Genomic DNA, 22,910 nt, shown 5'->3' with positions numbered 1-22,910 from the left:
GGAAATGGAGGTTTAGAGGGTATAGAATTATAGAATTTATAGCTAATAAGAACTGTGCAAACTACCAAGGAATCCAAGACCTCCATGCCCCAGGCCAGCATCCTACATCAAAGTCACAGCTTAAAAGCCACTGTGATCTTAGCATTCTAAAATGTTATATATGACAGTTTCAAAATTTTCTCCGTTTGTCTGCCCCAAAACCTAAATGAGTGACCCACATTCCTGTAGTACTGAGGATTTTGATCACAGATTTTCATATTTTATAGCAAGTAAAATTGAAACAAAGCCCACTCTCTGTGCCCAGAAAAGTTAAAATGTGGACAATGACAAAAAAAGATCTCTGTTTCAATTCTAAGAGGACTGGCACACTAGAATCTGAATGTATTTCAATCCTAGCTTCCTGTTGTACTTAACTGAGACTTTAACCATGTCTTTTATAGCTCTTCCCTTAGTTTCCTAATCAGGTTGACCTAGTGGTTTTCCACCTTTTTCATTTCATGGCACACATATACTAATTATAAAATTCTGCAAAACACCAAAACATATATATTTTTTGCCTACCTGACAAAAAAAATTAGGTATAATTTTGATTTATTCAACTGGATGGCTATTGTTGTGTTAGCTGTTGTCATTTGTTTAATTTGACAATCTAAGAGAAAAGAGGTCAAGTATTGCATGTTTTAAAAATTCTTTTTTTTTAAAGCATTTTAATTTTATTTATTTTGTGACAGAGACAGAGAGAGGGACAGGCAGGAAGGGAGAGAGATGAGAAGCATCAATTCTTCATGGCGGCACCTTAGTTGTTCGTTAATTGCTTTCTCATATGTGCCTTGACGGGGGGCTATAGCAGACTGAGTAACTCCTTGCTCGAACCAGTGATCTTGGGCTCAAGCTGGTGAGCCTTTCTCAAACCATATGAGCCCGCACTCAAGCGGGGTCCTCTGCATCCCAGCCTGACGCTCTATCCACTGCACCACCGCCTGGTCAGGTGCAAGTTTTAAAAATTCTTGCAGGCTTGACCTGTGGTGGTACAATGGGTAAAGTGCTGACCTGGAATGCTGAGGTCGCCAGTTCAAAACCTAGGCTTGCCTGGTCAAGGCACATATGAAACACAACTATGAAATGACACTTCCTGCTCCCCCCCCCACTTCTTTTTACTTCTCCTCTCTTTAAACCAAATAAATAAAATATTTTTTAATTACTTTTATTTATTTATTCATTTTAGAGAAGAGAGAGAGAGAGAGAGAGAGAGAGAGAGAGAGAGAAGGGGGAGGAGCAAGAAGCATCAATTCTCACACGTGCCTTGACCGGGCAAGCCCAGGGTTTTGAACCGGCAACCTCAGTGTTCGAGGTGAACGCTTGATCCACTGCGCCACCGCAGGTCAGGCCAAATAAAATATTTTTAAAAAAATTCTTGCAAGCACCCTGGCACCCAGCCTGAGGAGACCGGCTATGCTCAGCGAGCTGGGCTAGATCGGTAACCCTGGTGGTCTGGCCAGGGTAGTACCATGTGACTTCTGTTTGGGGCCACACTGAGAACCCTCACCAGGACCCATATGGTGGCAGGTGACCACGGACAGCCACTGGTTGAAAGTAACTGGGTTTACCTAATCCCCATAGAACTTTGTTTTCTCACAATTGGCAGGCTTCTGGGTAAAATAGAAATACAGAATCAAGTGTGTTTGATTTGCTTCCTACAAATGGCCCTTAATATCCGCAATGGGAAGGCACAACCCACATTTGACCGTAGGTTTTGAACCCTCAGTGACAGCTAGATCTCCAGCCCGTATCACAGAGCTCAGCCCAGATCCTGTGATAGGACACAGGAACAATGGCAAATGGGAGTTTCTGCTCTTGGATTATAGAATCTACACAGGTAAGTGCTTAGGATACAGTGCAGTGAATAATATAAAAGGCAGAGAAGACTGGGCAGGGTCTACCCAGTGACCAAGGAGTCTTGTTCCTGGAAAGTGACTATGAGGATATAAGCTGACTGGTCAGAGAAAGAACATTCAGGGCTCAGTAGAGAGCACAGAGCATTTGCCCATAAGCACTCCCGTCTCTTCTGGTCCCTAGAACAGTGCTGACGCACCCAGAACACAAGTCCCATTGTGGCTATGCCCTGCACCTACGGCGCCAGCTTCCTGGGCAGGGGCGCCCCGTCCGAGGCGCAGCTGCACCTCTGCACCCTCATGTTGGGCAGGCTCACCACCTGGGGCCGGGGTCTGCCTCCCTCCTTGATGCCGACAATCATGGGCAGCGAGGTCGTCTCGGAGGCGATGCACTGTCTCGGCCCCAGAAACGGCCACTTGAAGGTCAGGGTCTCTGGCAGCTGCTGGCAGGTGCCCACACACTCGTAGGCCAGGAAGCCCGGGGGCTCCAGGACCCAGTTCTCAGCCCACTTCATCCCCTGCAGGTCAATGTACATCTCCTGGCGGCAGCAGCGGGTGCCCTCGGTCACTGGCACCTCAGGGTCACAATTGCCCTGAGCTCTGTGGGGACAAGGAGGGGTGAAGTCAGCTGGGAGAGCTGAGGTCAGGGGACTCTGCACAAGGCCTAGTGGGGCATCTGGAGAGAAATGTGTGATCCCTCTCGCATGATGTTTAAAAAGCTGGATATGTGTGATAAGATTAGAGAACTGAAATAACCAAAATATAAATAATACTGTGATGTTAACCCTAAAATTCAAAGGAGAAATCGTATATGCCCATTTATTCCCATAGTACCGCGAGAAAAGATGCTCGTTTCAATTTAAGTGTAATTCCCTATTTGTCCTGTTATTCAGATTCAGCCTTTGACCCACAGCGCCTACCCGAAGTCCCTGAGGTCCAGGGTGTGCAGCTCCAGCTGGGGCTCGCCGTGCCGGGTGTCCGACGGCCCCTGGGAGGCGAAGCGTATCAGCTTGTGGGCGCTGGAGGCCAGCGGACCCAGGTGCTCCTTCTGCACCGACACCCGTAGCAGCAGTGGCTCCCGGGGCCGGCTCAGCTGCTGCCAGAAGTTCACAGCCTCCGTCACGTCGAAGGCCTTCCAGCCGCTCTCGCGGATGGACACCAGCCTGCGACACCAGGTGGAGACAGAGGCCGGCGCTATGGGGTGGGGACTGGGACGATCTCTCCAACCCCTTCCCGGGGATGGACCCGCCCCTCTCGCGCCCCTCCTACCCTTCGCCCTGACTCTTCCCAAGCGCACAACCTAGCCCAGGCGTCCCCACCTGGAGTCGATGAGCGACGTGCGGTTGGAGCCGTCGTCCCGGACCTGCAGCCACTCGATGGTCACCCGGGCCCGGTCTCTGCGCGGAGACAGCAGCTCGTGCCGGCGGAGCTCGGCCTCGGGGACCGACTCCTGGAAGAGACGCAGCGCGGCCTGCACCAGCTCGCTGTTGGGGGGCAGCCGCTGCTCCATGCTGAACACCAGCAGGCGCGTGGAGGCCTCGGACACCAAGAACCTGCCGGCCACCTCTGAGGACAACAGCAGGGTCAACGGGGAGCTCAGAGGGTAGCAAGGCCCTGACCCTGGGTACAGGATTTCCCCAGTAACCAATCCACAAGGAAAATACTGGGCCTGGGAAACTGGTGGGCCAGGCGAGAAAGAAAGCACCCCCACCTTAAAAAATTTTCTGGGCCAGCCTCTGTCACCTAAAACTGTCATTTGCTGTTGGGGCTTGTTGACTAGCCGCCCCCTCCCTCAGTTACCAGAGGCAGCTTTGGGCCCCTGAGTGGCATGTACTTGTTTGTGATAGGCAGCCTTCTTTAGGCAGAGACGGCAGCACTAGGATGGGTGAGGGAACGGAGGGTGGGAGGCAGAACACCCAGCCAGTGGGAATGTTATGGACACCAGCTAAACCTGGCTTTTCTTTAAGGGCAGAGGGAGAGCCTTAGTTTACTCTCATATTCCTCTCTGGTAACATGTCTCCAGCCTGACCAGGCGGCGGTGCAGTGGATAGAGCGTCGGACTGAGTTGCAGAGGACTGAGGTTCAAAACCCTGAGCTCACCCGCTTGAGTGCAGGGTCATTGGCTTGAGCATGGGATCATAGATGTGACTCCATGGTTGCTGGCTTGAAGCCCAATGTTGCTGGCTTGAGCAAGGGGTCACTTGCTCTGCTGTAGCCCCCCCCCCCCCATCAAGGCACATATGAGAAAGCAATCAATGAACAAATAAGGTGCTGCAACAAAGAATTGATGCTTCTCCTCTCTCCCTTCCTGTCTGTCTGTCCCTATCTGTCCCTCTCTCTGTCTCTCTCTCTCTGTCTCTCACCAAAAAAAATAAAATAAAATATCCCCAACAGAAGGAAGAGGAACCAGGGGCCTATAAACAAACTTTTTCAGGGCTCCTGAGCCCAGAGGTAAATGGCATGGACACATATGACACCCTGGTCAGAGGTGCCAGGCAACCTGTCTCCAACACATGAGACTCTAGGTTCACAGCATGAGCTGAGGTATTTGTGAAGGGCCTCTTCCTCTCCCCAGGCACCATCTGGCCAGGGATCAGGATGGGCGTGGGTCTAGCTCTGGCAACCGAGGAGGTGAACCCCAGCCCCAGGGAGGTGAGAAGCTGTAGTAGGGTTTAAACCGAGCACATCTCTGACAGGCTGTTTTCAAATGATCATCTTTAGAATTATGAAACCACCCCTTACATCCTATGTAAGGCCCACAACTCTGGGAAATTGTCAGGGCTAATTGAACCTCATTTCCAGAGAAGCGAACAGAATCAGAGATGTTTGTTGAGTTGTCTGAGGTAAAACAGCAACGATCAAAGCTGAGAACTGAACCAAGAGGTCCCTTCTCTCTAAGGAGTCCCTCTGCTGAAGCTAGCCTCCTTGTTCACCAGCATAAGGTTTCTGCCAGCCTATTTTCTCCTCCCCACTCTCCCCTCCTTCCACTTTGCTACCCCAGGATATCTGTCTTGTCTTGGCTTTGCCAATGGGCCCAGCCTGGCTCAGCTCCTCCTGGCCTGAGTGGTGGAGCCTTCAGTGCAGACAGATTGGCCTTCCTAACAGTCCATGGTCCCTGCTCCCTGCACTGTGGACCCTGGGCACATCCAGTCTTACCCGCACCCCCAACACCCAAGGACCAGGTGCATCAGGGAGCGAGGGCCTCACCTCGGAAGTTCTGGCTGAACCTCTTCCCACGGGAGGGAGCCACATGGCTACGCTTCAGCAAGGCCACATACTGGGCCCTTACTTGGGCAGGGGTGACCAGCTCCTCCACGTCACTCTTGGCCAGGACGGGCACCTCACTGAGATGCAGCTGCTGCAGCAGGCTGCCCAGGATCTGCTCCTCGGTCAAGGCCGCCCCGGGGCCACTCAGGGGCAGTGCCCAGAGCGCCCAGCAGAGCCACAGGGACCTCATGGTGCTACTCAGGAGGGGGAGCGGAGCAGATGTGTCCCCTGAGGGGGCTCCTGGAGGGTCCCAGCTGGGTGTGCTGAGAGCCAGGCTGGGCCAGCTTTATAGGCAGCCCTGGGCTGGGCCTGGGCAGTGAGAGGGAGGGCGGGTGGGAGGTCACACCCCTGCCCCCCTGGGAGCTCAGCAGCCAGACAGGTCCCTGTGTCCCGAGGAGGGGGCTGTCTGGAAAGGGCACCAGGGCTGTCTGGACCTTGGCTCGGGTACCTGACCAGTTAAATTAAAAAGCTTCTTTCCTGGAGGAGAGGTGGGATCTCGTTCTCTGCTACATTTCCTGTCCCCCAGTGACAGCAGACTGGCGTCCCCAGTGTGTGGACCTTTACATCCTGTTCCTTGCTGCAATTTAAACTGCCTGCTTGGCCCCAGGTCTCTCTAAGGGCCAGCCTGCCTGCAGGGATAAGCAACGGGACCTGGTGCTCAGAGGGCTCCTGCTAAGATCTTGGGCTGTCTGTCCATGGTTAGGGGGCCCAGGGTTCCCCATTTCCCAGGCAGAAGGGGTTAGGGAGGTGTGTAAAGGAGCCTGAGAATATTAAAAGCATCAATCGGGTTCTTCTCCAATAAGGAACCCCATCCTTTCCCTCTTCCAGGCTGTTTGGAAATTTGGAGATTATAGGGTTGAAAGGGTCATCTAGTCCACCCCCTCCTCCCATTTTTGAGCCAAGGAAACTGAGCTCAGAGAGGTGACATCCCCAAGGTCACACAGTCAATGAGAGGTGCCTGCACAAAGTCAGTGTCTTCAGACTCCCGCTCAGAGTTCTTTCCATGCCCTCCAGCTACTCGCAGCCAGAGTCCTGCTCAGCCCTCTGAAGCTAGCCAAGGGCATCCAGGCCAGGTGATGAGGTCTGGCTGGGGACAGGGGCACAGCCCAGCCTGAATGTGGATGTGAGGCCAGCTGAAGAGTTTTCCTGGGGAAATAAAACAAGTGAGCAGCCAGCCAGCGGGAAGGCACCCAATAAAATACAGGACACCATTTGGGAAATCCTTATATGAACAAATTATTCGTTGTTTATCTGAAATTCAAATTTCACTGGGAAGCTGATATTTTTATTTGCTAACTATGGCAACCCTGGGATGGGGGGAAAGAAGGCGAATGTGGATTGGGAGCCCCTGTACAACAGTTGCTTAGCGGTCAGGAGGGCGGGCAGCTCCCATGCTTTGTCATGCAGACGAAGGAGCCCCTTCCCCCGCTTCTACCTCCACTTGTCTGCTCCCACTCCACCGGGTCTGGTCAGCTGGAGGTAGTAAATGGGCCCGGAGTCAGAGCTTCCAGCCTGAGGTAGAAATGGTGGGGGAGGGGCTCAAAGTAATGGGGGCCCCTAAGTGACAGCCAGTTTGGACCTGGCCCTGATCCCAGAGCCTAGGAGATCAGGAAAGGCAGTGGGCTAGCTAGCTAGGGTGTGGGCACCAAACCTGGCACTCAGGTGGACCTGGAGAGATAGATGATGGGCAGGTGGGCAGGTGAGGGGTGGACCGTGTGTCCAAGATCACCCTCCTGCCCCTAATAGGCCAGGATTTGACCCCAACCGAATCCAGGCCGCCAGGCAAAAGTCAGGAGAAAATGTGAGGGTCAGAAGTCATCTGCAGCCTCCATGGATGGGGGACAGATAAGACCAGAGCCTGGGTTCGGACCCAAAGGAAGCTGTGAGGTTGATGAAGGCTGGGGCCCAGGAACAGGCTCGCTTCTGGGTTTGAGTCCAGCACCTGGGGGTCTCCATGGTGACACATGTCCCCTTCACAGCAAAGGGCAGATACTACTGGGGGCGATCCGGACAGGCCTCGAGGCCCAGTCCCAGGTGCTGGGGTGCCCCAACCTTTCATCCATCAGCCTCCCTGTCCCCAGGCCTGGGCTCCGATGTGGCTCCATTAGAGTCTCCAGACATGTCCCTAGGAGGGCCCTTCCTGATGTTCCAAGCAGCCTGGACTCACATCAACAGGGCCAGCCTTGCCTGGAGTTTCCTGGAGCCAACAGGGGTGGGAGACAGGAACCCATGACTCAGCCCATCCAGCCCCTTCCTGGCAAGAGTGAGCCTGGACTCAGTCCTTGCTGTGCCGCTGACTAGCTGTGTGGCCTCAGGCGAGTTTTCTGCCATCTGGATTAGAAGACTTCCAATGAAAGGAGAATAATTCACTTTTTTTGCAAGGAACTTGTCAGTATGAATGGAGATGATGGATATGTGAGCACAGTAGGTGCTCAATAAAAGAAGTCTTTCATATTGTTAGTAATTTCTACAATGTTTAACTTTTTAAAAAAATTTACAGTAACCATGTTTCTTCATTATTTTTAGAATTAGCACAAAAGCCAAAACATACAAAAGGGATGGTACTTGGAAAATGTCACTGCCAATTTCACGCCCCAGAAACAGTCTGCAGTTTACAAAGGAACACAGAGGTATTTTTCCCACCACACAAATCTTACTAATCTAGCAACATGATCTCTATCCTATTTTCAAAACTGTAATTTTAATGTATCATTATAATTTTATTTTTAAACAACACAGTGAAAAGCCTCTCCCATCCCCCCTCAGTCTCTCTATCCCCAACCCCCCTTCCAGAGACAACCAGAGTAATTGGTTCAAAGGGGCTTATTATTTTCTCTGACAGTTAAACCTCTTTAGAATCAGAATTTATCTCATAATCATTGTCTGCCAGGAGACACATTTTTGCAACAACTTATTGATACTAATGTATTAGTCTGCTCAGGCCACCATAACAAAAGACCACAGATTATGGGGCTTTAACAAGGAAATGCATTTTCTCATAGTTCTGGAGGCTGGAGGTCCAAAATCAAGGTGCCAGCAAACTTGATTTCTTCTGAGGCCTCTCTCCTTGGCTTACAGACAACCACCTTCTTACTATGTCCTTACAGGGTATTTCCTCTGTGCACAGGCATCCCTGGTGTCTCTGTGTGTCCAAATTTCCTCTTTCTATAGGGACACCAATTGAATTGGATTAGAGCCTACCCTAACAGTCTCATTTTAACTTAATCGCCTCTTTAATTCCCCTATCCCCAAATAGCCTGGGGCGTTGGGGGTTAGGACTTCAACATGAAATTACAGCAGTGGTTCTCAAACGTTTTGTTTGAAGTTGGTCACATTTAAAATCCTACAAATAATTGTAGGCACACTATATACAAATTCCTGAGAAATACGTTATAATAAGTCAAACATTAAAGGAAAAATATATCAAGTCCAAGGGTGCTTTTATGGTAATTAAACAAAATAAATATGACAAAATTAAATTTATTCTGACATTTAAAAACATTTTTATGTTCTTTTTTTAAAAAAATTTTTTTTTACAGGGACATAGAAAGAGTCAGATAGAGGGATAGATAGGGACAGACAGACAGGAACGGAATGAGATGAGAAACATCAATTATCAGTTTTTCGTTGCGACACTGTAGTTGTTCATTGATTGCTTTCTCATATGTGCCCTGACCGCGGGCCTTCAGCAGACCGAGTAACCCCCCGCTCGAGCCAGTGACCTTGGGTCCATGCTAGTGAGCTTTTTGCTCAAGGCAGATGAGCCCGCACTCGAACCTGGGTCCTTCCGCATCCCAGTCTGACGCTCTATCCACTGTGCCACCACCTGGTCAGGCTATGTTACATTTTTTGAATTGTGCTTTTTAGAATTTGTAAAAAAGGAGTTAAAAAATAAAAAAATGACAAAAAGTTTATCTTTTTATATATATAAATACATTCTTAGTAAGATTTAGTAAATCCGGCAGGTCCCGGCGCAAATGTTTTAAGTTTTTTCATTCTTGTGTTTGTGAGAAACATGAGCTTGATGTGTCCTAGCAATTTATTCAATGTTTGGGCATATATTTGAAAGGCAAATTCTCATTTTCTTACCAATACATTGAAGAATTCCTCTCTTTTTACTCTTAATTGTGTTGAGTGCAGAAAACCCCCACCATACATATCAACTTAACTTTACACCAAACAGAGGATAGAAGAAACTTGCCTCCAGTCTTTCTGGGGAACATGGGGGGTAGTGTAAACAATCCAGCACTACAGCTTAACAGCCTTTTGCAACCTAATCAGGCAAGTGAGGTGCAGGGTTGGGCAGACTGTCAGCTTACAGCCAATTCCCCACACCTCTGTCCCCTAAAAATCTAAACTCCAAAAACCCTGTTGGTTTTTGGTCCCCAACAGGCACATATTTCTCTGGAATACCATAGGGAGCACCTGGAAATCTTCTAGGGTGCACCAGTGCACCCTGGCGCACACTTTGAGAACCACTGAATTACAGAGACACAACTCAGCTCTGGTCAGATGAAGAAAGTTCCAGATTCAAAAGGTCTGGGGTTTGAGAAAATACGGTGATTACTTTCTCAGGTATCCTTCAGAGATCATCTATGCCAATGAAAACAGATACATTGTTTTCTTTTTTAACTCATAACTTAGCATAGGACACATATTGGCTTTCACTTTTTTCTTTCACTGAATGTATCTTGTAGAATCTTCTGTATTGTACTGCTTTTTTTTATTCCCTTTTACTGCTACAGGAACTTTCTCTGTATGAATGTAGCATAATTTATGTAACTAGTTTTCTCTGAATGGATTGTTTCCAAACGTTTGCTATTACAAATAATGCTGCCACTTTATACATGTATGAATATATCTTTTGGATAAATGTCTACAAGTGGATATACTGGGTTACAGGGTTTACATAGTTTTTATTTTTATACATATTGCCAAATTAACCTCCACTTACACCAGCAACAAATGAGACCACAGCCCCACGAATATGGTAGTATCATTAAAGACCAAACTTTAAAAAAAAATTGAATAAATAATTAATGGCATTTCACTCTAGTCTTAATTTGCATTTATTTTATTATTATGAGCTTGAGCATTTTTTCATGTTTAAAGCCATTGTATTTCCATTCCTGAGAACTCTTTATTCCTACATTGTGTCCATTTTTCTATCCAGTTGTCATATTTTTTATCTTATTGATTGACACTCTATTTATTAGGGACATTAGCCCTTTCTCTGTTGCATATATTTCTCCCTAGTTTATAAAAATTTGTTTTTTACTTTGTTTCTGGCTGGGTTTTGCCATACCCTAATATTTGTATTGAATGATGTTAAATTTCAAGATCAATTTTGGAAACATTAGCATCTTCTCCTCTGAGGACACAGTTTGTTTATTCATTCATTTTTTTTTAATTGCTGTTGTTGGTTTTATTTACATCTTCTATGTAACTTATTAAATCAATTACTGGGTAATTTATGTTTTTTGTTATTATTGAAGATGGGGTTTTTATTCTGTGGCACTGTTTAATGATTGACTGTATCATTGATGACTATTGATGTCTAGGTATCAGTTTTGAACCCAGTCTCCAGTTTCAGCTCATTCCTACCCATGGAGTCCAGGAGATGACTTCTGACCTCTCATTTCCTCCTGGTTCTCACCTGGCAGCCTGGACTCTGGTTGGGATCAAGTCCTTGCCTATACAGGCAGGATCTCCAACTACCTGCTGCAGCTCCTATGACCCATCTTGCCATAATGTCCTCAATCAGGTCCAAGGTTAGGCCCTTATTCAGGGGGGCTGACTTTTACCTCCTTCTCCCCACTCCGCTGTCCCCTCTACGACAGCAGATCCGGCTTCCTGATGATTTCCCTACCTCTAACCTTCAGGCCCAACCCAACCTAGCAGGAGGCCAGACTCTCCCAAGACCTCCACAGGACAAAGAGTGGAACTGCCCTCCCTCCTGGTTGGTTAGTCCAGCCACTGGAAAGAAAGGCCCAATCCACATTCACTTTCTTCTGGCTCACTGCCCACTTATTTTATTTGCCCAGCAAAACCCTTGCCCCCATGAGGAATCCACATTCAGGAAAGGGGCCTGTGTTTGCAGAGGGATAATAGGTCTGGGGATTTGCCCTGTGTCTGCCTCTGTCCATGCCCTTCCTTCAATCCATCTCCTGTATTAGTGGTCTCTCGCCATCTCTCTGACCCCAGGCCAATAGCCTGTGCAAACAGGCCGAGATCATGGAAAGAACCTGCTCCTTGCTCCTCCTAAGACATCCTGTCTAGTCTCATGGCTTCCCGTGCCATTTATTCACTGATGACTGTAGCCAGACCACTACAATGGTCACCAGCACTCCACATCCAACTGCCTTCCCACCCCTTCCTGGTCCAAGCTCAGTAAATGGCTCTGTCCTACAGCCAACCAGGCCTCCACACATAAGGAGGTTCCTCTCCCACACGTGGGCCTCCTCTGTTGAAGGAGGCAACACCAAGGGCCCGGCCTCCATCAGCCCTGGGACAGCAGGTATCTCCTGAAACCAGCCTGTGCTTCCAGCCCGAAAGCTCCTGGCAGGACCTGATGGGGGGTTGGGGACCAGGCATGGCAGGCAGAGTCAGCCCAGAGAGAGCCTGGGTCAGGAGTCTGGAGACCAGGGTTTGGCCTGGCTCAGCCACCAGCTCATAATGTATCCTGGGCTTAAGGAACAGAGGTCCTACAATTCTAAAAATAAGTGTCTGTCCCTATCCTTTAAAAAAAAAAAAAGCAATTCACATTTATTATGTCAAAGATTCTGTGTCAGGATCCAGGCACAGCTTAGCTGGGTCCTAGTGTGGGCCTCACAGGCTATAGTCAAGGTGTCAGCCAGGCTGTGGCCCCATCGGGGGTTGACTGGGGAAGGAGCCACTCTTGAGCCCCCTCAGGCTGTTGTCAGAATTTGTGCCCTTGTGGTTGTAGGATCACAAGGTCAAAGGGCCCTGGTTTCTGGCTGCCCTCAACTTCTAGAGGCTGCTCGCAGGCCCTGGAAACGTGTGTCCCCACCTTTTGAAGCCAGAAAGCTGCAGAGTGCGTGGAGAAAGGATGGAGCTATCATGTGGAGAGCTTCCCCACTTTAGCCAGGGCCCTGGGCCCACGACAGAGACCAGGCAGGGGATGGCACCATTGCAGCAGGGAAGGAGTGAGGACCAGCAAGTAGTGGGTGTGGGGCTGTGAAGAGAGTGGACAGGTCAGTCTGAAGAGCTGGGGGAAGTCCAGGGGCCACACTAGGAACATGCTGGAGGTCAGGTATGGCACCCTTGACAGCAGAGGACAGCAGCAGGAGAGGAGAGTTGGCCAGGTACAGGTGTGGAGGGACCAGGGCTGAGCCCAGGGGAGAGGGGGGATAGAGGAAGCCAGATGGGACAGAAAATAACTGTCAGAGAAGTAGGAAGGGACCTCCTCACCCCTCCCAGAGAGCCACAGGCTGGCGCTAGGTTGATGGGCAGAGAGTTAAGGAGAAGACGTTTAGCATCACAACAAAAGATAATGAAAGCCCAGAAATGGAAAAGAGGGCAAAGCACCTGCAAAGCTGCACGTGTGTGTGAAGAACAGCAGATCAGGATTTACACATTTAGTGCTAGAAAGGACCTGGGAGGAAGCTTTGGTCCAGCCCATTTCACGGATGAGAAAAACGAGGCCTGCAGAGGTAGCCCTACGTGTTGATGGCACAGCCAGGCTGAAGTCAATGTGTAGGTCACCGCATCCCCCACACTTCCGGCTCCGGGCCCACTGAGCCCCTCACGCCCCACATGCTCCATGCAGTGGGTCCCCGAGGCTTTCCTTCCAGAGAACAGAAATCAAATTTAAAAACTGACTATTTTGGGCTCAGCCTGGGAGGCTCTGCTGCCTTGTCTCAGTAATTAAAAATGGAATAACATGTCAAATGAAGGAGGGAGCTGGTCCCCGGGGCTGCTGTGGAACCAGCCTCTTATTTCCCTGCCCAAGGGCCCCTGAAAGCTGACCAGATATGTGGGGGCAGGTGGGAGGCCCTATTTCTGGCTGCTTTGCCCAGAAGAGGAAGCATCTCTAGGGCCTGTTTGTGGGCTATGTTGACAAAGGTGGGCCCAGGGCTCAAGCACAAGCTAAGGAAGCCTGTAAAGGGGAGTGAACAAAGGCCAGCAAGCTGTGTGACCTTGGGCAGCCCAGGACCCTCTCTGGACAATGAGGGCTTTGACCTGAGTGGCCATTTTTACTCTACATGTTTTCTTTAAGAAGAGTCTGAGATGTGTGTATCAGCCACAATCGAGTAAAACAAAAGCCTCTTCCAGGGTGCGTGCAAGTATGTGCTTGTGAGTGAGTGTGCGTGAGTGTGTGCAGCATGCCTGCCATCCCCTCCCTGACTCAGAGCCGGCAACAGACAACAGCACTTAGGACCTAGGCCTCTGGAACGGTACCATGACCACAGAGCAGGTTCACGGTGGTCCCAGGAAATGGTTTTATTTGAGTTTTAGTGGAAGGGCTGGGTTTCCCTGCCAAGTCCCCCAGAGCCCCCTAGAACGGGTCCCATAATAAGACGGGGCCTTTTCCCATCTGACAGGCCAGGCCCCTTGGTCTCTGGAGGTCCCCAGAGGCGGACAGCATGGGGGAAGAAAAGGAAAAAATCTGGTCCCTTCACAGATGGATGGGCTGGGGAGAGTTCACAGTGGTACCCAAATGTGGGCTGGGGTTCTGGGTCTTGTAGTCGGGATCAGTGGTACCCAGGACCTGCTTTGGGCCAAGTGTGGATGGGGCCTGAAGCAATGGAGGACACACCTGGAGACTCTGCTTCTCAGTAGCCTGGGTTTCCAGCTGGTCACCCTCTCAGGGACAAGGTCCTGCAGCAGGAACCCCAGCCCCGCAGCTCTGACAAGTGGCCTCACTCTTTCTGATGAAGATATCACAGCCCAGCTGCCCTCCACAGCCACCCTAACCTTCTAGTGAAGCGGGGCTGACTGATGCTTTTGCAGAGGGAGGTGGCCACTCCAGCCACAGCCTTCTCCTCCTGAGCATCCTTCCATTCTTCAAAGTTTGCGGTCCAGGAACACATCCTCTCTCATTGGCTAGCTCGGGGCCTCCAACATTGCCAGGCTCTGGACCTCTCTTCCCCCTCATCCCATGAGCTCCCCACTCTGCTTCCAGGACTGCCTCCCTTGTTCTCACCAACTCTCTCTGGTCCTTCCCCTCAGCTCCTGAATCCTCCTTATCCCCAGACTCTGCTTGCTATGGGCTGAACTGTGTCCTCCCAAATTCACATGTTGAAGCCCTAACCCCCACTACCTAGGAATGTGGTTGTCTTTGTAGACGGGGCCTTTAAAGAGGTGGTTAAGTTAAAATGAAATCATCACGGATGGGCCCTAAAACAATATGACTGGTGTTCTTCACCCCCCGTGGAACTGCAGATCGCAGAAGAAGGTGAGCTTAGGCTCTGGCCACTACTGTTGCTCGCCACAGCCATGGGCAAAGCCATGAGCCTCAGTTTCCTCGTTGCTAAAAGTAGGGAAAGAAACACAACGCTTGACAGACTTGCTCGTGAAGACCTGGGCAGTGAGTAAGGGCCTAGCTCTAGGTCTAGCCTGCACTTGGCACTCAGTGAATGGCAGCTGTAATTTTTATTATTTCTCACAAACCCAATCTCCTTCTGGTCTATCCTGGTTAGTTAATGCAGTCACTAAGCTGGGACCTCAGCCTGGCCTCCACACCTGCTTCCCTTGCACCTGTCCCCATATCATGGGCCTGTTTGCTTCCTGAGCTCAACAATGCCCAGAAGCCCTTACTAACTGATAGCCCAGTGGTCTGCTAAGTACACAGGGGGAGCTGTGGGCAGGAGGAGCCTCAGCTTATCTGCTTCAGCTTATCAATTTAAACAAACTGGGTTTTCCACAACCAATTATGATATAAGGAGCTTTGCGGGGGCGGGGATGGGGGGAGTCCTTAAGCCTGTGGCTTACCCTCTTCAACTAACTGGCTTTTACCCAGATGGCTGCAAGACTCAAATGACTGTTCTGCAAGGCTTCCAGAGATTCCTTTCTTAAAAAAAGATTTTATTTATTCATTTTAGAGAGAGGAGAGAGAGAGAGAGAGAGAGAAGAGGGAGGAGCAGGAAATATCAACTTGTAATTACTTCCTCTATGTGGTTTGACTAAGCAAGCCCAGGGTTCAAACCGGCAACCTCAGCGTTCCCAGGTCAATGCTTTAGCCACCGCACCACCACAGATCAGGCAAAGATTCCTTTCTTAAGCAAAAATGCTCTGAGCCTTCCCTGCCTAAAACCCTCCTGTGGCTGCACCTGCCTTCTAATGGGCCCAGGCCTGCATCTTCACTGTCCTCACTGCTGGGCAGTGGCTTCCCCTCTGGCTGAGGGTTGGAAGCTCTGATTCTGAGATTTTGGTGGGAGATGAGGATCTGCCACATTTAGAGAGGCAGAAAAGACAAGGATAAGGCACTTCCAGTGGAGGAAATGGGGTGAGCATGTTATAAAGTAGTGTACTTTAATCCACAGGTTACATAGAGACACCAAGGCAGGTTACAGAAGAAAGTTTTGAGGAGTTTATTAATTAACCGGCTAGCTACACGGGGCACAATCCCAAATCATGTAGGGCCTCATACAGTTCTGAGCCTGCTTTTATACAAGATCAAGTACTGGTTGGGGTGGGTAAAGGAGGGGCTTGTGAACCCTTTGTCTAGACTTATATGTTACTCTCATGACTTTAGGGTAAATCCGAGTATAGGAATTCTTGATTAAGGTACATAAACATTGTTTTCTAAGGTTTTCAGATAAATTCTATCTTCTTTGCTCTGTGTGGCAAGTGCCCCAGGCACCCTTTCAGAGAATTCTAGGAATTAGCTAAATTATTATTAGGTGACCCAGTTGTTCTTGTAAGCCAGGAAGCTCTTGCATTCTTCTCTTTCCACTCTCTACAAAAAGGAGGGGGTAAGAAGCCTGACTTTTCCTCTTTAAAATGGCTGCTAATGCTAAGTTTTATGGTTCCTTGGCACATTATCACAAGCAAAGACCATGGGGGAGCAGGTGGATAAGAGCAGGTCTGGGGTCCAGATGGAGCTTTTTGGAGAGTTGAGGGTAATAAGGTTGGAAACTGAACTCAGTAAGTGCTAGTTTTCTCTCCATTTCCCTTAATTTGAAAAGGCAGGTGATCCATCGGTTTGAGAACCAGGTCTGGGCACCAGGTCTGGAGCCTGAGATGCCCGGGGGCCAGGGGCCAGGTTCCCACCCAGACCAGAACTCTGGCTCCAGCAGGCCCTGACTCTGGGGCCTGACTTCCTAGTTAATTTCTCTGAGCCTCCAATTCCTTGACCAGTACCATAAAATCAACAGCAACCTCAGTTTTTAGAGCTCACCTCCTGCCAGACACCAGCCCAGCCATTAGTCTCATTGAATCCTCACCTCCACTCTTGCAGGTGGGGACTGCTATTGTCCTCAGACTTGCGCATAAATTCCTGGAGGGTAAGTAGATAGCCCATAGTCAAGTGACTAGTAATTTAGCCGACTCTGAAGGTCTCGGGGCAGGACTAGTGTGTATTGATTCAGATAAGCTACAAGAAGCCTGAACACAGTGGCTGATAAGGCTCCTCAGCCTGGGAAACCTAGGGGAGGGGCCCAGGTGTGTGGGCAGCCAGGATGGCTGCTGTCCCACCTTTCCCACCTGGAATGATGAAGACAATGACGAGGGACAGAGGACCAGGGCTGTTCCAAGAAGGAAGATTCAAGTGCTCCCATGTCTAACAGACACTAAGTTGCTTTGTTTTGTGAATACATGAAATCACCTTCCACAGTTGGCATGCCCCACCCCTCCCACTAGATACATGTGTCTCTAAATCGGTTTCTCCCCAGGACACCCCACCCTGAATTTTGTCACCTGGCTTGCATTAGTTCCCCCCTCCCCGGGGGGGGGGGGGGGGGGCCTCACTGGTTAGTGCCTGCCGCCCTCTAGTGACGCAGGGGAGCCTTTCCTCTGCAGCTGGACAATGGGGCGTGGGCAGAGCTGGGCTTGCAGGACTAGCTCTCCTATGGGCCTGCTGTGTAAAAACATTTTTAGGAGCCACCTGCTGGCCTTGAGAGCTCATCTGTGAGATGAGTGGGAGGGAAATCAGAAAGAGGACTTGAAATCTGAAGGCTGGGATCGTGGCCCCAGCCCCCCTAGTTGCCTTAGGTAAGTGTCTTCAGTTCTCCAGGTGTTAGATGGGGCTGCTCACACCCTCCTCACCTGCCTTCCGGGATCGCTGTAAGAATCCTGTTGGATGTGATGAGTGAGCATCTTGTCAGTTCAAAAGCGCTATTAACGAGCAAAGTGTTGTGTTCATGAGAAAATAACCAAAAGAATAAGGTCCAGGCGGCTAAGGGTCAATGAAGGGCAGGGAGAAAGGCCGAGAGCTGGGGTAGAGGGGTGAAGAGAAGGGGGAGGCATCCCCAGGAGACAGTGGGGTGAGCAAGCTCCAGGAAGGCAGGGGCTTCGGCAGACACAGACACATCTGTTTAGGGCGGCGGGAGCATGGCCGGGCGATGCGGGCAATGCTGGAGGAACCGAAGTCAACACATGCTCAGTTCTTGTTCCTTCCCCTCAATTCAAAAGGCAGGGAGAAAGGACGCTTTTTTTTGCTTCTATAAAACAGGAAAAATTACATTGTCTGCTCCTCTGAGCGGGCTTGCCAGGGCCTGGCACTCTCAAAACAAGGTCCCCACCCACTGAAAGTGGTGAGGAGGCCAGCCCTGCCCCTGCTCTGTATTCTGAGTCTCCTTCCCAGGCACCTGCAGGGACCCCTGAAGAATTAGCCCCACCTACATCCCCGCACCCCTCACCCGGCCTAGATTTCAGGTCCGATCCTTGTGTTCCGGAAAGGAGGGCCCTGGGGCAGAGAGGGTGGCAGTGCCCGCCTAGGGCAGGACAGTCAGCACTTCAGGAAACAGGTTTTAGGCACCCAGACCTTTCCTCTCACTGGCCATATTCCTAACTTGCCCAAGTCTCAGTGTTTCCATCAATACAATGCAAAAATAATAAGTACATTATAATTATGAAATTAAAGAACGGATTGATGTTTCTGTTTCTCACTCTCTCTTCCTTTCTCTAAAATCAGCAAAATAGATATTTTTTAAAAGATTAAATAAGATTATGTATCTTGCACACAAAATATAATGCCTGCCCTTGGAAAGAAACCACGAGTTTGTTTATTAAGGAAAAAAGTTTTAAGTTATATCTGAGAAGCTGCCTGACAAGGAACATTGGCTGGGCTTCCCTGCTGATGAAAACAGGAAACCGTACAGTGTGGAAGGTTGCAGAAAGGGAGAGACTGTGTCGGGGCCACACTGTACCTGCTGAGGTGCCGCCAGGCTGTGGACTGTGACTGCACTGTGGAGTGGAGTGCAGTCAGGTTCTCAGGAGTCCCTCTGAGCGTTGCTTAGTAACGGTCACCTAGGGACATGATGAAGCATAGCATGTTTGTGTTTGGTGCGGCCAGTGGGGAGCAGTGGAGACATTTTTTAATCTCCTAACTATGATTATCATGCTTCTTATGGCAATCAGCAATCTAAAGCAAAATGAAGAAAAAAACCAAGTGAGAAATGAACTGTAATCCCACTTCCCCAAAGTGACTATTGTTCACAGTTGGAACAGAGGTTTGGGGTCCTGAGAGAAGCCAGTCATTAAACAAGGACTGATAGGCCCAGCTGCCTCAGGGACCCTGACGGGTAGAGGCCTAAGGAGGGGCATGAGTGGGCGGGGTAAGTGTTGGCTAGCCCCCTTCCTTACTCTCTCATCCCCCTCCTCCACACTGCCTTTTCTCTGGCTTCCCATGTTTTTCACATGACCTCTCTGTGTCCACATCTGTCCTTGGCCCCTGCGCCGCTCAGAACAAGGACAGAGTGTTACTGACTAGGGCACACTGAGGCGTCCTTACAGGACACTAGGCACAGAGGGAATGAGCATCTAGCACACCTTTATTGAAAACACTGCACTCAACTTCAAAACTGGCTCTTACCCCTCAAATGCATGCAGGGGCCTCTGGGTGCCTTCCGGTGGCTCCGGCACCTGGTGGACAATGCACGGCCTTGGAACCTCTGCCCAAGCCTGACACGCTGGGGCTCGAGGGAGTTGCCAGCCTCTGGCTCAGCCTGTAACTCCAGACCCAGGGCTAGTCAGGCCAGTCAGCCCAGTGAGAAGGCGGGCGCTGGGAGGGCAGGCCTGAGGTCCACAGGGGAGGCGACCAGAGCTGTTTTCCGAGGGGTGACCCTTTTCTCCCTCTCCCTGGAGGACCTTCAGTCAAATCTGACCCTGACCATAGCTGGTTGAAACTCAGGGGTGAAGACAGGTCCTTGGCAGGTAAGGATGTACCTGAGCCAGGCCTACGCACCAAGGCATAAGCCAAGGCCTGGCAGTTGGTAGGTTCTCAGTAAATGTGTGTTGTTGGTGGATTTGGGCCTGGAAGGAGGTTAGGGTTACAGGAGGGGAGGGGAGGGGAGTGAGGGAAAGTCTCCTGTCACCTTGGACAGCTCACCAGCAGGTCTAGTGCAAAGAGGACAGGATTTGGTACCAGACATGGATTTGAATCCTGACACCACTTTCTGCTAATTAAAACTTGGGAGTCATGGCTAAGTAGCTTAGTTGGTTAGCATGTCCTGATATACCAAGGTTGTGGTTTGATCTGCAGTCAGTTGAGGGATTTTTTTTCAACATTTTCTTACTGATTTTAGAAAGGGATAGAGGGAGAAAGGAACATTGATCTCTTCCTGTATGTGCATCAGGGATTGAACCTACAACCTTGGTGCAGCCAGGTGATGCTCTATCAGGCCAGGGCTATTTCTACTTCATGACTATTACAAATAATGCTGCCTGTGCGAGATTTGTGTGTACATGTTTTTACTTCTCGTGGGTAAATGCCTAGGAGTGAAATTACTGGGTCACATGGTATTCAACTTAGCCTTTTGAGGGACTGCCAAACTGTTCCCCAAAGTGGCTGCACCATCCTACATCCCTATGAGCAACACGAGGGTTCTGATTCCTCCACACCTCACCAGCACTCACTGTCTTTGTTCTTTTTGTGGGTTTCTTTTACTGAGTGTAAAATGCTATCTCACCAGGTTCTTTTTAAAGACTTTTTTTTAAAGATTTTATTTATTCATTTTAGAAAAGGGGGAGAAAGAGAGAGAGAGAGAGAGAGAGAATGGGGAGAAAGGGGGAGGAGCAGGAAGCATCAACTCCTATATGTGCCTTGACCAGGCAAGTCCAGGGTTTTGAACCGGCAACCTCAGTGTTCCAGGTCGATGTTTTATCCACTGCACCACCACAGGTCAGGCCTCACCAGGTTTTTTTTTTTTTTTTTTTTTTTCATTTTAGAGAGGAGAGGGAGAGACAGAGAGAGGAGAGATAGAGAGAGAGAAGTGGGGAGGAGCAGGAAGCATCAACTCCTATATGTGCCTTGACCAGGCAAGCCCAGGGTTTCGAACCGGCGACCTCAGCATTTCCAGGTCGACGCTTTATCCACTGCACCACCACAGGTCAGGCCTCACCAGGTTTTGATATGCATTTCCCTCCTAATGATGTTGAGCATCCTTCCATGTGCTCATTGGCCATCTGTGTATCTTCTTTGCTGAAATGTCCATTTGAATTTTTGTGTGCAACTTATATAAACTCTGAGCTTCGTGTTAGTAGTCTTAGATTGTACCTAGCTTCCAAGGTCATGAGATTTTATGTAAGGGATTTGCAAAGAGCCTGCCGTATAATGGAGGCTGTCAAATGATAGCTTTTAACACTGTTGTCACGTTGGCCTGACCTATGGTGGTGCAGCAGATAAAGCATTGACCTGGAATGCTGAAGTTGCTGGTTCAAAACCCTGGGCTGCCTGGTCAAGGCACATGAGTTCATGCTTCCTGCTCCTCCCTTCTCTCTCTCTCTCTCCTCTCTAAAATATGCACACAGAAGTGCCCACCTGCTTCTCCACCTGTCCCCTTCCCCATTCTCTCTCTTCCCCTCCTGCAGCTCTGGATCGAATGCTTTGAGCAAGTTGGGGTGCTGAGGATGCCTCCATGGCCTCACCTCAGGTGCTAAAATATGTAGCTCAGTTGTCATGCAACAGAGCAATGCCCCAGATGGGCGGAGCAACAGCCCAAAAGGGCTTGCTTGCCAGATCCCCAATCTGGTGGATCCCAATTGGAGAGCATGCTGGAGTCTGTCTCTTTGTCTCCTTGCCTCTCAATAATAATAACAAAAAAACCTGTTGTCACTTTGGCCTCATAGGAAGTAGCCCTCCCTGTGGCCGTCAGGTCTGGAATAGAGCCAGGGCTGCACAGAGCCCAGTGGGAAGGTGAAGGACGAGGGGTCCAGTGTCCCAGATGCTTTGTTGAGCAATCACACATGATCTTATTCCACACCCACCAGAACCTTTTTATAAAGCATGACCTCCATATTTATGGGGAATGAAACCTTTAGGTCGGAGTTGTCCAGTAACTTCTCCAAGGCTCCCTAATCGAAATAGTAGAAACGAGGATTTGAACTCAGAGCAATGCTGCTGACACCAATGGCACAGGTAGCGAGCCCTTGGGGACAAGCACCAGGCACACCAGCTGGCTTGGGAACACCACAGGATCAGCCTGGCCATGTGGCTGGCACACGCAGCCTTGGCTTCTGACAGGTGGCAGAGCCCATGGTTACCAACACGGGCAGCCTTACTACGGACCAGCAGTTCAACTGGGGTGAGCTGCTTACTCCCTCTATGCCTTGGCGTCTTCTATATAGTGAGGAAGAGCATCGATCCCGCCTTGGAAGGCAGTTGGAGGAGCTGACATGTAGAAGACCACTTGGCTCTTCTCTGCCATTAGCTTTGGCCCATCCTGGAACACAAAGTTCCAGTCCTAACCCTGACCCTAGGGGCCGGGCTGGAGCACAGTGTTATTTCAGGCCTCAGGCCTGGCCACTATTTCCTTCCTCTCGTCCCTACATCATGTCCTTAGACAGTTGCTCCCCACAGAAGCAGCGAACACCTAGCTAGGGCCTCAAGCTCTCTAGAAAGATGGCTTATGATTAAGCAGTAGAAAAGCAGGATAAAATAGAAAACTTTTTATTACAGCAGCTAAAGTTAGCAGAACTAACACCTTCTCAATGGTCTATCTACGAAGCAAGACTGAAAGACAGACTGGCCTCATTCTGTGCAGTTTGTGTGTGTGTGACAGAATCAGAGTCAGAGAGAGGGACAGAGACAGGCAGCAGGAAGGGAGAGAGATGAGAAGCATCAATTCTTCATTGCAGCTCCTTAGTTGTTCACTGATTACTTTCTCATATGTGCCTTGACCAGGGAGCTACAGCAGACCGAGTATGCCCTTGCTCGAGCCAGCGACCTTAGGCTCAAGCTGGTGAGCCTTGCTCAATGAGCCCGTGCTGAAGCTGGCAACTTCGGGGTCTTGAACCTGGGTCCTCCGCATCCCAGTCCGATGCTCTATCCACTGCGCCACCGCCTGGTCAGGCTTGTGCAGTTCTGACTGCGACAATTCTAAGCTGCTCACCGTCAATCCGACAAGAAAATCTCCCGTCATGTTTTGGCCCTCTTGCTTCCTGGATGTAGCACCGAGCGGACCCCGCTTTGGGCTTGCTGGAGAGCCACAGCTGAAGATCCTTCCCAGACCCTCCTACCCGAGCTGGGGCTCTGCCAGTGGGAGGTGTGCAGGGTTCCGTCTGGCTTCTATGGCACCAACCGTCCCTTCTGAGCACCTTCCCACACGAAACAGGAGGGAACACTAGGGG

General features: G+C 50.0%; 1 protein-coding gene across 2 annotated transcripts; it reads right to left on the bottom strand.

Annotated features, from left to right (window-relative positions):
• Positions 1 to 1,147: 1,147 nt before the first annotated feature.
• On the bottom strand, positions 1,148 to 16,966 carry LOC136309210 (left-right determination factor 1-like). 2 transcript variants are annotated; one of them, XM_066237392.1, is made up of 4 exons: positions 16,568 to 16,966; positions 3,212 to 3,458; positions 2,813 to 3,055; positions 1,148 to 2,492 (listed from the first exon to the last, which is right to left on the bottom strand). In XM_066237392.1, the coding sequence occupies exons 2-4, from the start codon at positions 3,400 to 3,402 to the stop codon at positions 2,129 to 2,131; spliced, it is 798 nt and encodes a 265-aa protein (XP_066093489.1). In that variant the 5' UTR covers positions 3,403 to 3,458; positions 16,568 to 16,966; the 3' UTR covers positions 1,148 to 2,128. The 2 variants fall into 2 exon arrangements, with proteins under 2 accessions (XP_066093489.1, XP_066093478.1); XM_066237381.1 differs by lacking the exon at positions 16,568 to 16,966 and having other exon boundaries at positions 3,212 to 4,050.
• Between the last annotated feature and the right edge of the window lie 5,944 nt (positions 16,967 to 22,910).

This window comes from Saccopteryx bilineata, chromosome 1, assembly GCF_036850765.1.
Source record: "Saccopteryx bilineata isolate mSacBil1 chromosome 1, mSacBil1_pri_phased_curated, whole genome shotgun sequence".
Taxonomy (NCBI): Eukaryota; Metazoa; Chordata; class Mammalia; order Chiroptera; family Emballonuridae; genus Saccopteryx; species Saccopteryx bilineata.
Note: the sequence above shows the minus strand (reverse complement) of the source record. Positions and strands in the feature narration are given on the sequence as shown.

Coding starts and splice junctions, on each gene's coding strand:
- LOC136309210 (XM_066237381.1), bottom strand. CDS start 3,648: ATGACAGTTTTAGGTGACAGAGGCTGGCCCAGAAAATTTTTTAAGGTG. Junction 3,056..3,211: donor ACGTCGCTCATCGACTCCAG/GTGGGGACGCCT, acceptor CTGGTGTCGCAG/GCTGGTGTCCATCCGCGAGA. Junction 2,493..2,812: donor CTGGACCTCAGGGACTTCGG/GTAGGCGCTGTG, acceptor TTGTCCCCACAG/AGCTCAGGGCAATTGTGACC.